The sequence below is a fragment of the Monodon monoceros genome, unplaced genomic scaffold (assembly GCF_005190385.1).
Source record: "Monodon monoceros isolate NGI ecotype Baffin Bay Population unplaced genomic scaffold, NGI_Narwhal_1 Super_Scaffold_19, whole genome shotgun sequence".
Lineage (NCBI taxonomy): Eukaryota > Metazoa > Chordata > Mammalia > Artiodactyla > Monodontidae > Monodon > Monodon monoceros.
The window spans coordinates 57,363,000-57,379,969 of NW_021703775.1; the positions used below are offsets into that span (position 1 = coordinate 57,363,000).

General features: G+C 35.4%; 1 protein-coding gene across 2 annotated transcripts in view; it reads left to right on the forward strand.

Annotated features, from left to right (window-relative positions):
• SOS1 (SOS Ras/Rac guanine nucleotide exchange factor 1) overlaps positions 1-16,575 on the forward strand; it is a 150,921-nt gene extending 134,346 nt beyond the window's left edge. Inside the window, exons 18-23 of one of the 2 annotated variants that reach the window (XM_029231478.1) lie at positions 1,654-1,826; positions 2,035-2,151; positions 3,197-3,461; positions 8,808-8,852; positions 10,574-10,692; positions 11,622-16,575. In XM_029231478.1, the coding sequence (XP_029087311.1) occupies positions 1,654-1,826; positions 2,035-2,151; positions 3,197-3,461; positions 8,808-8,852; positions 10,574-10,692; positions 11,622-12,113 (1,211 nt within the window). In that variant the 3' untranslated portion in view covers positions 12,114-16,575. The remainder of the gene's footprint in view (positions 1-1,653; positions 1,827-2,034; positions 2,152-3,196; positions 3,462-8,807; positions 8,853-10,573; positions 10,693-11,621) is intronic. The other variant, XM_029231479.1, reaches the window with a different exon arrangement.
• The last annotated feature ends 395 nt before the right edge of the window (positions 16,576-16,970 follow it).

Consider the following 16,970-nt stretch of genomic DNA (forward strand, 5'->3'; position numbering starts at 1 on the left):
CCGAGGGCCTGGGTTTGATCCCTGGTCGGGGAACTGAAATCCCACAAACAGTGCAGTGCAGCCAAAAAAAACCAAACGTTTGCCTCTACCACAAAACCATTTAGAACCACTAATCTGTGATTAGAACTGAAGTGCCTGTTGCTTTGTTCATCCCTCTCCTCATCCAGTGACTAACCTGCAGTGATGGAGAAGGGATTAGAACTACTGATTCCTTGCCTCTGCCTATCCTCATTTCCTGCCACTCTTCCTCCACCCCACAGACCAAACCCCTAAAGGCTAGCCATTTCTGAGTATGCCTCCAAGCTTCACAAAAACCAGTGCCTTCAAACACGTGGCTGCTTTGCTTAGAATGCCCCTCTATCTTATTCTGCTTATTAAACTTCTATTCATTTTTTGAGACTTACTTTAAGCATATTTTAATCTGTGATGCTTCTGCTACTCCCAACAGCTCAAGGCAGAGTTAGGCACATCGTGTTTGTGCTCTCATAGCATCTTATGCATTAGTACTAATTAATATAGCACTTACCAAATGGTACTGTAGTAGCCCACATTCAACACTCTGAACTCCTTGAAGTCAGGAACTGTGTGTCTTGTTCATCTTTGTATCTGCAGTTCCTAATGCAGTGCTTGGCGTACAGCAGAGACTCAGCAAATGTGTACTGAGCAAATGAACTCAGATATTCACACTTTTTTTTTCCCTAAAGCATCATAGTCAGTACTTAAGAGGAAAAGGCAGAAATAGGATAGGGCAAGAATAGCAACAACAGTATCAACAATCCCAACCACAGCTAATTAAGCATCTACTTTTGTCAGGCCCCATTCTAAGCCTGTACATAAATTTACTCATTTATTTCTCACAGCAACCCTGCTGTCCTCATTTTAGAGATGAGCAAACCAAGGATAAGCAACTTGCACAAGATCACAAGAGGAGAAGGCCTCAGAGCTGGCTCCAGAACCTTTATGCTAGAACAGAAAGGAACTAAAATGCCTGCTATTTTGTTCATTCTCCTCCTCATCCAGTGCACAAACTGCAGTGGTGGGGAAACAGGAGCTCCCTTACCAGGCTGACATAATTCTAGAAGTACTGAAGACCAGAATATACATAAATCACATGCAGTCCTGTGTTTGATAGGCTTGCACATCCGCCCACATTTTCACGAGTCAGCCTATCCAAACAGTACTACCTCTGAATTACAAAGCCTAACGACCTCTTGGGGGCCTCAGGAGCTGAGTAAGCAGAAAATATGATCCTCTAAATTTGACGTTTTCCTGTTTTGCCAAAAATATGTGTTAATAGTGATGGGTTATTCTTAAAGTTCCTTTAACAAAACCATGACTTAATGTTAAATAACATATGGGTGTGGGGGGTGGGAAATTGGTTATTGCTCCTGAAAATCTATTAATTTTGTTAAACTTGGTCTCCCTTTTTCCTGGGTATTTATAGAACTTAAGCCACAGAAGAATTTGATACTTATAAAAATCTTTCTTTGATATTTACTTAGCTTGTTGTTTTTCATAGAATGGAAATTTGTGCCTTAATTCTTTGGTTATGATGGTTGAGATGGTACAGTGTAATATACCTGTAATTACTGAGAAAGAAAAAAACTAGCCTTTTCCATTTTTATCCTTGAAATAATTTATTATCTCTTCTAGGAATTTATCTAACTAATATCTTGAAAACAGAAGAAGGCAACCCTGAGGTCCTAAAAAGGCATGGAAAAGAGCTTATAAACTTTAGCAAAAGGAGGAAAGTAGCAGAAATAACAGGCGAGATCCAGCAGTACCAAAATCAGCCTTATTGTTTACGAGTAGAATCAGATATCAAAGTAAGTTGAATTATTTGAGGACACATATTTCTGATTAAGTTTATAACCACCTGATAAGAGGCAGGTTTATTGCGGAGAAAAAGGAAAATAAAACTTAAATAATTCCAATTTTCTTACGTTAAATGTTTTCTTAAATTATTTTCATGAACTTTAAACTGAATTTAAATTATTTAATATTAATAATTGTTTTTCTTGGCATCTATTTTAGAGGTTCTTTGAAAACTTGAATCCAATGGGAAATAGTATGGAAAAAGAATTTACAGATTATCTTTTCAACAAATCCCTAGAAATAGAACCACGAAACCCTAAGCCTCTCCCAAGATTTGTAAGCATTCATACATTTATATTTCTTTTACATTTATATATTTTTTACAGTTGTCATCTATATCTGGTGGTTTATAGTTTTCTATAAAGGCATTTAGAGATGACGTGCACATGTAATGGATAAAAATAGTGAATAAATGCTTAATAAATATGCTCAGGATTATTCCACTTAGTTCCAGGTAAATGGGCACTAATATTAATGTGAATAAATCCTAATATGATAGATGAAGAAGTTGGGCAAATATGGCCAACTTAACAAAAAATGTTATTCGGTATTTATGTTAAGGGCAGGAAATCTGATAATTTATACTAATTCACTTTTAATAAATATATGTACTTATATAAGTACTTTTTATGAGAACTTTTAACCTTGAATCATTAGCCATAAAAATAACAGGCTTGGCTAAAGATACTTTTTTGGGGGTGAAATAAAGTTTCCATTCTTTCTTATTACTAGTAACTGCCTGGCCAAGTTGTATGTACAGTATCATCATCTCACTGTTCTGAATATAATCTCTCTTATTCATAAGAAAGTCAAGAATCAAGAAGTAAACATAAATGGCTTCTAAGTAACCAAGATAAATCTCATAATGTCTGTGAACCAAAGCTTATGAAATTATGTCACAAGAAAACTTCTCAAGGCCTAAAACAGTTTTTTAAAAGATGGATTAAAAACAGCAAATTGGAAATAGCTATATAGTCTGCTCCAATGAGACACACTGATATCATTGCGAAATGATCACTCTGTAAGAAAAAAAATGCCATAAAACTAACATAAACAGATGAAAACTCAAGCAGTTTAATGCATTTGTAAATAGCTCAAATGATCCTGATGGCATCCCTAATAATTTAGATAGCCAAGGCTTTATGGAAATGGGGTGTTAACTCTTCAACTTGGACACTTTGATTTGAATCATTATGTCACTTCTTTATTAGTGCTTTGTGGTTTTACTAGATACTAATCGAATTTTACCAAGCATTTATAGAAGAACCTTCTTTTCCATTATGGTGTTGTAAGTGTTGTGTTTCTTTTGATATGTCTACAGCCAAAAAAATATAGCTATCCCCTAAAATCTCCTGGTGTTCGTCCATCAAACCCAAGACCAGGTACTATGAGACATCCCACACCTCTGCAGCAAGAGCCAAGGAAAATTAGTTATAGTAGGATCCCTGAAAGTGAAACAGAAAGTACAGCATCTGCACCAAATTCTCCAAGAACACCGTTAACACCTCCTCCTGCTTCTGGTGCTTCTAGTACCACAGATGTTTGCAGCGTATTTGATTCTGATCATTCAAGCCCTTTTCACTCAAGTAGGTGCTCAAGTTTTAAGTGCTTTAAGTAATTGTTAGTGTTATATGTGCTAGAGGTAAAAAGGAATCTGTATATATATATTTTTTGTAAATTTGTAGGTAAATCAAATACCATTTCAAAAGCTATTATTATAGAAATATAAAATAAATTCTAAACTCCAGCAGTTTATCTGTTAGAACAACCCTCTTTAAATGTATTATACTTTACAGATAGGCCTGATGATGAAATTGGTAATTGAAAGCTCATTCGAGCATTTGTTTTCAATTGGTGAATTTAAAATGCATCTCTAACTTCTGGAGGAAACAAAGATAACTCCTAAAATCTGCATGGAATGTCAATCTGATTGCTGCCTCCAAAATTATATTTGAATACTGCTCAGTACCTGGTTCCTTTCCAACCAAACTCTGTAGTTTCTAATTTTGCAATGTATCAAATTCAAACTCCTACTTAACCCTTTTTCAGTCTACACCATCCAGCAGGTGGTATATAGCACCGGCTAATACACTCCTATGCTTTCAAGCCCAGCCATACAAATCTCACCGCCTGCATACTGTTGCTCATCCCTTTCCTAGTTTTAAATCAGTGCTGTCCAATAGAAATATAATGTGAACCACATGTGTAACTTTAAATGATCTTTAGCCACATTTTAAAAAAGCAAAAAGAATTAGGTGAAATTAATTTTAGTAATATATTTTATTTAACCCAGCATATGCAGAATGTTGTCATTTCAATATGAAATCAGTATAAAAATTTACTGAGAGACTTTACAATCTCTTTTTTGGTTCTAAATCTTCAAAATGCAGTATATGTTTTACACTTATAGCACATCTCAATTTGGACTAGCCACATTCAAATGCTTAATAACCACATGTGGCTAATGGGTGCCAAACTGTACAGCCCAGCCCTAGCCCTTTGAAGAGGCTACCTTTTATATCTAGAGCACCATGCTTCCATTAATTTTTTAATCAATTTCATGTGGAGCTTTAAATCTCTACTAAGAACCCACAACCTTTTTTCATTTGCTCATTATCAAATCAGAGTTTGAATTCAGTCGGCTTTAACCCTCTCACAACCATTTCCACATGCTCTTCCCATTGGCTGTCCTAGCTCAGTGTACAGTTCAAGTTCTGCCCTAATATTTGATGTTATAGAATCCAATAGTGAGAGGCAGCATGACATTATTATTCGGGAGGAGGTTGAGAAGCACTGACGTAGGAGTTAGGAATCCTAGTTTGTCATCCCAGTCTGCTAGTGAGCTTTCTGATTTTCGATAAAATACTTTTTCTGTGCCTTCTGGGGATTAAACTAGATTTTTAAGATTTCTTCCAACTCAGAGAATCTAACTTAAAAAAAAAATTATTTTTTGGAGGTATATTATTTTGAGATTTGGTCCAGAATCCCGTTTATTTATTCCCGTGTTGTATATATATTTGTAGTTACCCAGCAGTTTGTCTTATCATTTTATCACCTAAAGTGTATTTGTTTTAAGAATTGCCACACCTTGGCCTTGTTTGGCTACTGAGGATTATGAAGTCATGTTATGCACACAGTAGGCTATCAGATATTTTTTATAAGTTCAAATAAACACCAGGTTAAAAAAAATTCCCATTTATTTTCCCCAATTCGCCAACCTCCTAAATTAAGTAATAAAGTAAAAGCAGCACTTTTCACAGTATACCTGACTTAAAATCCTTGTTTATTATGACCCATTTAACTGTTTGAAGGGTGTTTTTCCAAGAGCAGTTGGCTGTGATCTATATTATAAAGATTCCCATGAGTGAATTATTGAAATCACATGAAGGCCATCAATTGCAAATTCTGTTTCTCTTAGTTTAAGTAGCTAAAAATGGAAGATGTAGAAAAACAGGAGATAAGTCTACTACATTCCCTACTAGTGCTAAATCTTTAAATTATTAGTCAAACAGGGAAAAGGGAATCATTTTGGAATGCAGCGCTCTGGATCAGTGCTTTGTCATATGTGACAGTGGAAGAATATTAACTAAAAATAGCTAGACAAGTGGAGAAACCTTAGGCTTTGTAATCTTAGCCTTGAAGATTTTTTCCGTTTCTCTTCCTTTGTGAAAAAGCAAGCCCCTATTACTACTCCCTCTGTTCTTAGTAAAAATTGAAAATAACTGATTTTGAAATTAAGTAAGCCAGTATAATATAAAACCATCTGTATGCTCAGTTAGTCCCTTACTTAAAGTTCTTTAGTGGTCTATGTATATTAAAGGTCCTCATCTGCTTTTGACCCCACTCTGCTTAACAGATCTGCTAGTGTTATGGGGTTGGGGGGGGCGGGGTAGATCACCAGCACGTCCAGCCTGGTACTCACTGTGTTGCCACTAGAGTGAATACCTACTTCCTTGCTTCCCTCAGGGCCTGGCAGGAAAGAGCTGCTGTACCTACATTCTTAAGTCATCTGAACATATTCCACTCCATACAATGAGGCAAAAAGTTCCATTGCTTACGTTTTTTAAAAGGCAGAGTTTGACTAGAATTTTTGATCAGTTATAATAGTTCTTTTTTTGCTTCTTATAGTTTTTTTTCCAAAAATAACTTACTTTAAAAACAAAGATTAATTTTTTCAGCCAGTATCTGTTGCATATCTCATTTCTTGCTAAGCAGTGACACACCTTCTCTGTTAGGGCTTGCAATCTTACTGAGATGTTAAAAAAATAATCATAGTACAAAGAAAATCACAGTTACATGCTTAACCATTGTTAAGTGCTTGATTCTGTTTGTACCATGATTTTTTTCATCTCTCAGTAAGATAGGCTTCACCAGAGAAGATGTGTAAGTGCTAATTTATTAGCAAAATGCTAAATGAGTGGCAAAGACATTAATGCTGTAGAAGTTTACACAAAGATGACCACAGAGTAGGCAAGAATGGTCACGGAAAGCTTTGTGGTGAAGACAGAGAGGGAAGGAAACTGGCCACCTACCTACTGCTGCTACATACATCCTCACGTTCAGAACCCTGCTCCACACCTTACCCTGACCAGGTCCACCTCTGAGGTGATGATGACAGTGGCCGGGAAAAGGGGAGAGACCACCCAGCTTTGCATCTCTGGCTATAGCATGGAGGGAGGAGGATGAAGTGCTCTTGGTACCTTCCTGTTTGAAGGTTGCCTGGTCATAAAAGGAAGCCATAGGTCTGGCCTGGTCTGTGGGCTGCAGATGAGCTTTAGCCCCATCCCTTAGTAGGGAAAGCTTTAACAAGAAAAAATGTATTCCAAGCATTTGAAGCTGGAATGCAAGGCTTTTCTTCATAGAAGATTATTATAAGTGATTAGTTTCTGATTTCATACACTTGCATTTAACAGGCTGTTGTGAGTTTAAGAAGTTATTCATGATTTATATAATTTTTTTCTATAGGAAAATGCTTATTCCTATTCCAAGAATGACTCAATTATAAATTGGAGATTATCTTCAACAGTGGTTTCAACCCTGGTTGGACATTACAGTCCCCTGGGGAGCTTTAAAAAATACCTATATGTCCAGCCCACGCTTGAGTTACACTGGCATTGGCACGTGGGCATCAGTATTTTTTAAAAGCTCCCTAGCAGGGTCTAATGTGCAGCCACGATGGAGAACCACTGATCTTTTGTCTGGGGTTTGTATTTAACAAATTGATACTACTTTTTGATTAATTGGTTTTCACTCCTAAGTCATTATCAATAAATTTGTTCAGTACCTAGCTGACAAGAATTCCTAGTATATATTTCTTGATATATATACTGTTTAATTCTGAGAGTTTTTAAATAGCATTTTCCAGGCAGTAAGACCAAGCAATTAGTTTGAAGTGACAAATCAGAAAAGTGCCCCAAGTTTACACATGAATCTAAGCCTGTGCTATATATAAATATGATCAAAGCCAAGTCTGCATCTGCGTGCACAAGTGTGTATGCATAGGTGTAATCATTCTTTCTAAAAGCCGGCAGTTGGTAACTGTCATGAGCTTTGTCTTTTGATTTTATTCCTGTATTGTACTAAGTATACGACCATGTTCTTGAGGCTTATCTCCAGAAGGCATATTTATTTCCTTTCCAAGAAAACTGGAAAATACATAAGTAGTAAACACTAAAGCAGATTACCCCCTTTAACCCCTATTATGTTAGTGAAGAGAATCTGATTTTTAGTAAACAGAATCTTTGACACAGTAGCAGAATTATTTAATATCAAAGTGTAAAAATGAATTTTAATCTTTTGAGAGCTAACTTATTAGAATTAGCTGGATTGCTACCCTTAGTAACCAGAGCCTCCAAATAAATATCAGTACATATGGAAAGGAGGTAATAGGATAGATTATTTGAAATTGGAGCTGTCTGGGAAATAAGAACACTGTATCTGTATAAGCAATCAAATTAATAATTCCGCCCACTGAACCTAGGACGTTAAATTATCCTCATTCTGAGCAAAGAAGCTAGAAAAACAACAGCCCTAATTATTTGAGTTATTGCCTATTGTGCAAAAATGAGAGAAACCTGAAGTTTTAAAAATCAGCTCAGTCTAGTGCTATAGGTATTGCTTTAGTCTCTTGGATATCATCTGTTCAATATGTTGGTAATATGAGGCAGTGTAACCTAAACACCTATATCGATTTAGAAGCAGTATAGATCTTCTAGCCTTTGTCTCAGTTTTTCTACTTTAATGCTCTTGGGGCTAGTGTTGTTGAAATTAGACATTCAAAAATTATCAGAGTTTCCTATATAAAATCTGTCTAAGCGCCAAAACTGTTTAATGATTTTTTTTAAGTGTTTAAAAATATAGAAGGAAAAAAAGCTATATCACTTTGAAGCTTGTTTGTAATATCCAAAGCTGTGGTTATTTTGTGATGAACATATGCCCCAAGAACATTTCCAAAACTTTATAATAATTATAGTAGTAAGAAATTTCCTTTTATGTTTTAATATTTGTAACATAAATTTATTATTTACTACTTACTTTCACAAGTTTGGTTTTTCAAAATAATCCTTAGTAAATGACATATTTCTGTAGGTCCAGCTGAATTCTTTGCTCACATTGGGTTTATACATTTTTTGAAAGTCTTCCTCTAATATACAGGATATTGTATATAGTTTTCTCATGAATGCTTTTCATTTAATTATTATGGCATCAAGTAGTGAATCTAAAAGGAATCTGGAAAATTCCCAATATTAATGCAGTTTAGTTCTTTATCTTTCTCAAAAGTAAGTAGTAATGAGCTTTTGCTAAACTGTTCTACCATTCTTTAAAACTAGAATGACAAAAATAACATTTCTATCATAAATAAATTTTTACAGATGAGTTTGAATATATCAATGAAAGAAAAAATATATACTTTTTCTTGTTTCCTTTCACAGGCAGCGATACCGTCTTTATCCAAGTTACACTGCCCCATGGCCCAAGTTAGTATATTTGGTTTAAGACTCATAATTTTCGCTTTGGCTTTAAAGATTAAACCAAATGTAACCTTTCCTGCTAAAACTCGTCTTGGGTCTGGCAGTATTGGTACCTTGCTTTGCAGCATCTTAGAAGTGAGGCCTTCACTTGTGCTATCTTTTGACCATAAATGATTTGCTTAAACTTACATATTTTTCATGCTTTTTGTAAAATCTTTTTTTCTCTTTTGAAAGAACATTATTATATGGGTGGCTTCCACATTTAACCACTTCTCATTTCCAACTCTGGAGTTCTAAACATATTTTAATGCTCAACTTTTAAAAAAAAAAGCAAGAGCATGCATGCGCATATGAGAATGTTGGCAGCTACGTGCAGTGTCTAAGTCACTTAGCCTGGGAACAGCACAGATTGTAGGCAAATGACTATTATTTGACTTTAGAACAGCTATCTTATCATTGTACCTATCTGTATTATATAATCTAAATATTCATCACTGATAAGCAAAATAAAGTTCCAATGTAGGTATTTGCTTTTAATTTTAAAGTAAACTAACAATTCACCAAACTGTTTCATAAATTTTAAGCTAATAGATTGTTTTTTGTTGTTCTTCATACAAATGATTTCAGAATGTGTACAATGGAAAATATTCTTAAAGCTAAATTAACTTACATAGTCTCTTAAGAAAAAAGGTAGGTGATCAAAATGTTGTTCATTTAAATAATATCAATACACAAATTACTCTTTTTAAGTTCTATATTGTTATAACATTTAATTGGCAAAATAAAAACTGTCAATGTTTAAAGGAGAAAAAGAACCTGCCAAATATAATTTTGAACGACCATTTAAGTGTTTTTTCATAATCTTTTTCATTGTGCTGATAAACTAGTTAACAAATTACATAAATGTTTTTCAAAGTGTAATTATTTATATGCTTATATTAAGTCCTTGTCATTATAAATGTCTGTAAGATATGTTACAGTTAGAGGCTTTACTTACCTTTTTGGTGCCAGCTTATCAACTTACTCCTAAATCAGGTTCACCAGATTCTAGTGTAATTTCTGTTTTTATTATCAGCACACTGCCTCAGTCATCTTAAATACCTCCATCACAATGAAAATTTTTGGATTAGAGTATGATGAACCTGACTTTGCTTCCCTGCCAAGGAGAACAATATCTAAGCACACTGAGGAGAGACCCCTCCCCGAGGCACTAGATTCTCTCCCTGGCATCCTTTGAGGGGATTGCTGGGAGAGACATTGGAGAGAGAGGTTAAGATCAGAAACTATCCCCAAGGACTATCCAGTGAAGGCAAGAAAATTCTGTACTAATAAAGTCAGAGGAAAAAATGAGCCCATCAAAAAAGCTTAACAGAAATTACCATTCCAAAGGTTTTTAATAGTGCTGTCTCTTCCAGAAATCTGAGACTCAGATCCAAATTAAAAATTCCAGTAATAGATTAACAGTAGGAATGTTATTTTGTTCAAGAAACATAATAACAGAATATCTTAGGCAGCTTTTTTTCTGAAAATTCTGCTAAGAAATTTCTGCATGCTTTTATAGCAGTTTGCTTTAATAAAGGAAATACTATTGGTTGTTGATTTATTGAACTGCTTTTGATACTTCTGTACATTTCTTTTAATAAATATAAGCAGTTTCCAAGTCTTTTCAGGATTGATAGATGAAATAAAATTCCTGTGAACTTTTCAAAAAATTTAACATCCTACAGGATCTGCTTCAGTATCATCTATAAGTTTAACCAAGAGCACTGATGAAGTGCCTGTCCCCCCTCCTGTTCCTCCACGAAGACGACCAGAATCTGCCCCAGCGGAATCTTCGCCATCTAAGGTAAAGTAGAAAACCTTGTTATCTGGAAACTGGAATCATTACAGTTACATTATAATCAATTGCTTGTGTCTGGTTTAGTTCTAACTGAATTAGGTTAATACTCAGAGTATTTGGGCTTAATAGAGTTTAAACAAGGATTAAGTATGGATTTACGATGCAGTAATGTTTATTTCCTTTCTTCTGAAAGCAGTTTTTTGGTAGGTTTTCAAAACCCTTGTAAATCTAAATTATGGGTACTGTCAAGAAAAAAGTTTAACCTATAATGTAAGAGTAATGCAGTCTCAAGCAGTTCTTTAAAAGATACAAGAGAGAGAGAAGGAAAGAGGTCTGAAGCTTTATATGAAAGCACATTTTAAATGAAATGGTATCTTAGTGCTAAATATTACCTATCTGAACCCTTAATAGGTGAATGTGGCATGCTTAAATAAGTGGGATTTTCATGAAAATTCTGGGTCAAAAGAGACCTTAAAGGCTCATAATAGCTATTTTTTCTACCTCTTGGAATTTCTTTCTTTGCCAGTTGTTAACATGATTCAGTGTTCTCAGTGTCCAGAGAGCAGAGCACCTGGGCAAGTCAAGACACTCTTTGCAGAATATCATGAAATGTTAATATAGTAAGTTTAAAATTGTAAAGTTGACAGGTAATTTATGTTAAATGGAAATGATCTTATATTAGATTCAATAATAGGTAAGCAGTAGCAAATAACAAAATTTTGAGAAAAATAAAAACTTAACACTGAGGGAAAAATAATTTTAATGAATGAACTGCCGTAACCTCCAATTTTTAAAACATGGCAAAACGACCTGATCCACATCTAGGGTTCTTCCAATAGCATATTTGAAAACCCCAGCTTAATTTTTAATATATTCATGGTGCTACATAAATTAAATTATTAATAAATGTCTTTTTTTTTCCCCGTTTACGTTAGATCATGTCTAAGCATTTGGACAGCCCCCCAGCAATTCCTCCTAGGCAACCCACATCAAAAGCCTATTCACCACGATATTCAGTATCAGACCGGACCTCTATATCAGATCCTCCTGAAAGCCCTCCCTTATTACCTCCACGAGAACCCGTGAGGACACCTGATGTTTTCTCAAGCTCACCACTACATCTCCAACCTCCCCCTTTGGGCAAAAAAAGTGACCATAGTAATGCCTTCTTCCCAAACAGCCCTTCCCCCTTTACACCACCTCCTCCTCAAACACCTTCTCCTCACGGCACAAGAAGGCATCTGCCATCACCACCATTGACACAAGAAGTGGACCTTCATTCCATTGCTGGGCCGCCTGTTCCTCCACGACAAAGCACTTCTCAACATATCCCTAAACTCCCTCCAAAAACTTACAAAAGGGAGCATACACACCCATCCATGCACAGAGATGGACCACCACTGTTGGAGAATGCTCATTCTTCCTGAGTTCCTCTATACCAGGATGTACATTTTCCTGGCCCCAAATCCATTGCTGGCGATGGATGCACTGAACGTGCCAGCACTGAGGAGTTAAAATGAGAACTCCAAACACTAACGACTCTACTTCAAGATGCAGTATAAGACAATGAATTTTAACCTAGATGTAATTATAAAGTGAAAATGGTGTTCGTTTAGAATATGGAAAGACCGATCTAGAGGAAGTGGACAACTGATTGCACCTGAAAATCAAGTAAAGGGAACTTTCTCCAGCCAGTAGGCAGGAGTCCTCTTTTTGTGAAGTGATCTTTATCATTAAAGGGATGAAAAACACAGTCTAGTGTCCAGCAGGCCCACATGATGACAGTTTTTGTAATTCAAAATATTATGCACTTTTTAAAAAGAAATCTTAAACAGGGATCTTCAAATCCTCCTTTGTTTTCCTTTGCTTTTGTTTGTCCTACTTTAGAATATTTTCTTAAAAATCATTCAGAGGACTGTGAGGAAAGGCTGTGGTACCTGACCTTGTTGGAATCAAGGCCCAGCACTGTACTACAGTCCTGTTTACAGATTATTACAGTGAATTGAATGGGTACCAAGGCTTCACCAAAGAGGTACTTTTTTTTTTTTTTTTTTAAGAATAATTATACCGATTTTAAGAGCATTCCCCTACCCACCCTCCCTACACAAACAAAATGTGGTGGTGTTGCCTTCAAACAAGAGAAGTTTTGTGTCATTAACAATGACAGAAGAACTTTTAAAACAATGTAACTGTCAAGTATATGATTTACATTTAGGAGACTGTTAATCTATGCTAGATTGTCATTTTCCCCCCTTTTCCCACAAAAGTTTGCTGGTAATCCATGTCATGGCTTGTAGCTGTCCCTCTAACCATACTATGGAAATGCAGTCACCCAGTGTGAAAGGAGTACTTGCTGGGCATCGCTGACACCGTTCATGTTTTACTAATAGTTGAGTGATCAGCATATCTAGAATTACCTTGCATTGCCTAAATCATGTGTATATAGTGAATGTTATATAATATACCTGGCAGGTCTGTTTTAATTTAATTGAATAAAGATACAAATACTTTGTTTGGCTGGCATATATTAAATTATTATATGAGAAAATGGTTGATTCTTATTTCTTTCAGTTGAAACACACAAACACTAAGCATAAAAGCACGTATTGTGGTACGCCTTGGTTTCTAGTTCTGGATGTATGTATTCATCTTAAAGAATGATCTAAAGTTGCAGTTTGGCATGTAGGAAAATATTTGGTTAGAATAGGATGGGTATCTTTTAAGCGGAGCTTTGTAAGGTTTTTAATTTCCTAGGTAACATGTATAAAGTCTGTTAAAGTTTATATTAAACATTCTACCTTGCTTGAGGTCTTTGCTCTTTCGGAACTATTCGTAATAGAACATCTACCTACATCATTAATATCATAATATGGATTATTCATTAAGCCTATGTACTGATCTTCTGAGTCTAACAAATACTGTGATTGAAATGCATGCAACTTGTTGAAGAGAAAAAGTGTTATTAATCTCCACTATAGTATCTGTGAAGTGTGCAGTATTCCATCCTTAGAGAGTCATCAGTTTATCAGTATATGCATGTGTCCTCTGAATAATGAAGCAACATTTCAGCAATTCTGTTAACGATGCCATTAGAGACATTTTTAGAAGTGCTGCATCATGGTGGAAACCTAGTACTTTAATAATTTTCTGTGATATTTATTAGAGCATTAAATGTACATCACAGTAGTACAATATATAGTCCTTTAAGACCAGAGTGTTGGTTGCATCATCATTTAGCAGTCCATCCTGTCATATACTTTATTTATTTGTTAGAGTTGAATCATTTTTTTCTAATATTTGTACCATTCCTATTATGGTAGCCACTTTTCTCTTTGTAAAATGTCTCCTTTTAAAAGTCTCCCCCCAAATTAATTTCAAATCTCCTCTTGTATGCAGAGTGTCCATAAGACCATTCATTCAACAAGTATTTATCTAAGCCTACTTACTAGTGCTGCTACAATTAATCATAATACACATTCCAGAATTTCCATGACTTTTTATTAGACCAGCCACATCGTCCCTAGGATTTCCCTTTATATGTCTTACGCACACTTCTCTTTTTAATTACCCCACCCCCACTCCAAATGAGAACCTGAGAAAAGTCCCATTGGAGCCCATTCAGTATCTCTCTGGCCAGTGTGTTAGCCTTCAACAAGGTAATGACCTCTTTTCAACCTGCCTGATAGTATAAAGAAAAAAAACTCAGATTTGAAGTTCTAATCATACTTCTCCCAAAGGGAAGCACTCTTCTACCCTCGTGGTTCTAGGCGACCGCTTCACTGTGCATCAGCTTTACATGCATTGTGGACAGAGGATATTTTTATTCTGAAGTGTAAAATTTGGGTAAAAATATTTTCTGCAGTGGTAACTGATTAGAAAAATTCCAGTTGGATGCCCTTCAATGGAGTTGAGAAAACTGTATCCTTGCCTTCTTCACATGTGAAACATTAACTAGCTGGCAAACTTATTCTTTGTAGTAACTAAAATTTCCAGGGACAGGCAGTGGCTGAGAAGACAAATGCATCACCACAAAATTCTGCTTTTGAATTCAGGACATTACAAGACAGTCAGTGCAGCGTGACTTTTCCTAAATCACCTTCCAAAATATGGAACGTTTCTCTTAGAAATGTAAGTGCTCTTAGATGTTTCATTTTCTTTGGATCACAAAATGAAGAAAATATTTCAAGGTTGAATTTACCTAAATGGGCTGATAACCAATATAATAGAAAGGGAGGCTTTTCACATCTAAGTACTTTTAAAAACAGGAAAAGATAAGTATATGTTTCTAAATTTATTGAAAGACAGGTTAATTACTCTTCCCAGATCTCCAAATGTGTTTTAAGACTACAAATTATGAGGAAATGTACAAAGGTCAAAAGTTTGCTTAATTAAAGGTTGTTGGGTATCAAATTATGTGTTTAGCAGGTTACTGTGCTCTAACAACTCAAGAATGTTTTAATGTATCTGAATTTAGCAAGGAGCATGCCACGCTAATTATACTCCAATTAACAGAACAGTGTAGTGAACTAGTACTATTTCAGTTGGAGGCTATATTATGGTTCTAAATTCCTTAATGTGTTTTTTCTGTACATCAAAAATTAGGCAAACCAAAAATTAGTTGGTATCTATGATCACAATCTTGTCTTAATTCTCAAATTTAGCTCACATTAGTCATGTACCTCATCATTTGTCTTTTCATGACAGCTTAAATTCAGAGTTTTAAGTGGCTCAGCAAAACAGATAATGGAAATGGGAGGTGTCTCAATTTATTAGTGTTATACATATTGAGGAAAACCTTTTTTTTTCCCTCCAGATTCAGAAAGAAAAATTTAACCATTTATTTCTCGGTATTCTGCTGCTCTAGGTAGGTTCACTTATTCTTTTAACCTATATTGTATGACTGTCGTACAAGTGTAGGTCCTGTTGTGTTGCACATAAATCTTTACCAGTAAAATAAGCATCACAGGGTTAATACCAGTTTGTCTGAAAGAATTATGCAGTAAAATTATTTATAAGGGAAAGTGATGACTTAGTTTATTTATTCAGTATTTTTCTTTTGAAACATCTCATTACTTTTAAAATCATTTCAAAATTCCTTATACATGAGCCAATGAAATATTTTGAGCGCTAGTTAAGAAAAGCATGAAGTCTATGATAAATCTAAACAAAAGCACTTGTAACTTGTTTTGTAAATTTCATGCCTTATTTTCCATTTTTGACACCATAAAGTGCATTTTCTGTCAACTGTGAGCAAACTTCCCTTTTGCCTTTAATGAAAATAGTGCATTAAGTAGCCAATTGCTGCAAAATTATAAAGCAAATTAGCTAAAGGTGGATCACATTGGACTACCACTCAAACAAGATGCATAGTGGATGGAAGTCACATGTGGTGTGGCTTTATAGGGAGAGTGCACCTGTGCCAGATGCATGCCACTTTCCGTAGCTGCCAAATGTGCCTTTAATTAAGAACATCTCTGATTTTTTTCTTCAGATCAAGTCAGCATTTGGGGGCGGGATCAGGGCAGGGGACTTTGGGGTGCAAATATCTGGTGAAACCCACCAGAGAAGAAGCCTTTGTTTGTCAAAGTGACACGAATAACTTCAGTTGAAACGTGTTTATGTATATATATGTGTATTTGCCTTTGTTTAGTAGCACGGTTATTTGCTAAAATAATTGTCCAAAAAATTGCTCTGTCAGTCTTACTCTGATGTAAAAACAAAGTTTGGTCTATACATCTAATATGGCCTTTGTACCTAACCATGTTCGTAGGTAATCTTTGTACTCTGTGTGCAGCAGTATTTGGTTTGCATTTAAAGTGAAAATAACGGCTGTTATTTTTCTGGCATTACTAAGATAAACCGAAAAATAATAAAAAAAAAATGCCTTACATAGCCCACAAGTGTATTATTTTTGCATGTATTTATTTTAGGAGGCAGTATTTTAATGTCATTAGTGATTCTCATTTTAGCTCATACTTTCCATAGAAATAGTTTGCTCTTAATCATGGTCTTGCTTTGGAGGCGCTTTTTCCTGTATCACAGTATTATAAAAGAAGTTGAACACTTCCTTCTGTATCAAGCTCTATGATTGTAGTGAGTGGGAGGCCCTTGGGATGAAAATTAGTACTTTAGTGACCTTGGGTGTCACCTGGATGAAGCTGCAGGGGAGGGCTGAGGCATTTGTATTCCATAAAAGAAGTTTTAAGATACCACAGTTCCTCAAAAGGCAGGTTTTGCTGAGACCTGCTGGAACATGGCAGCCTGACATTCAGCAGTTCTTTCTA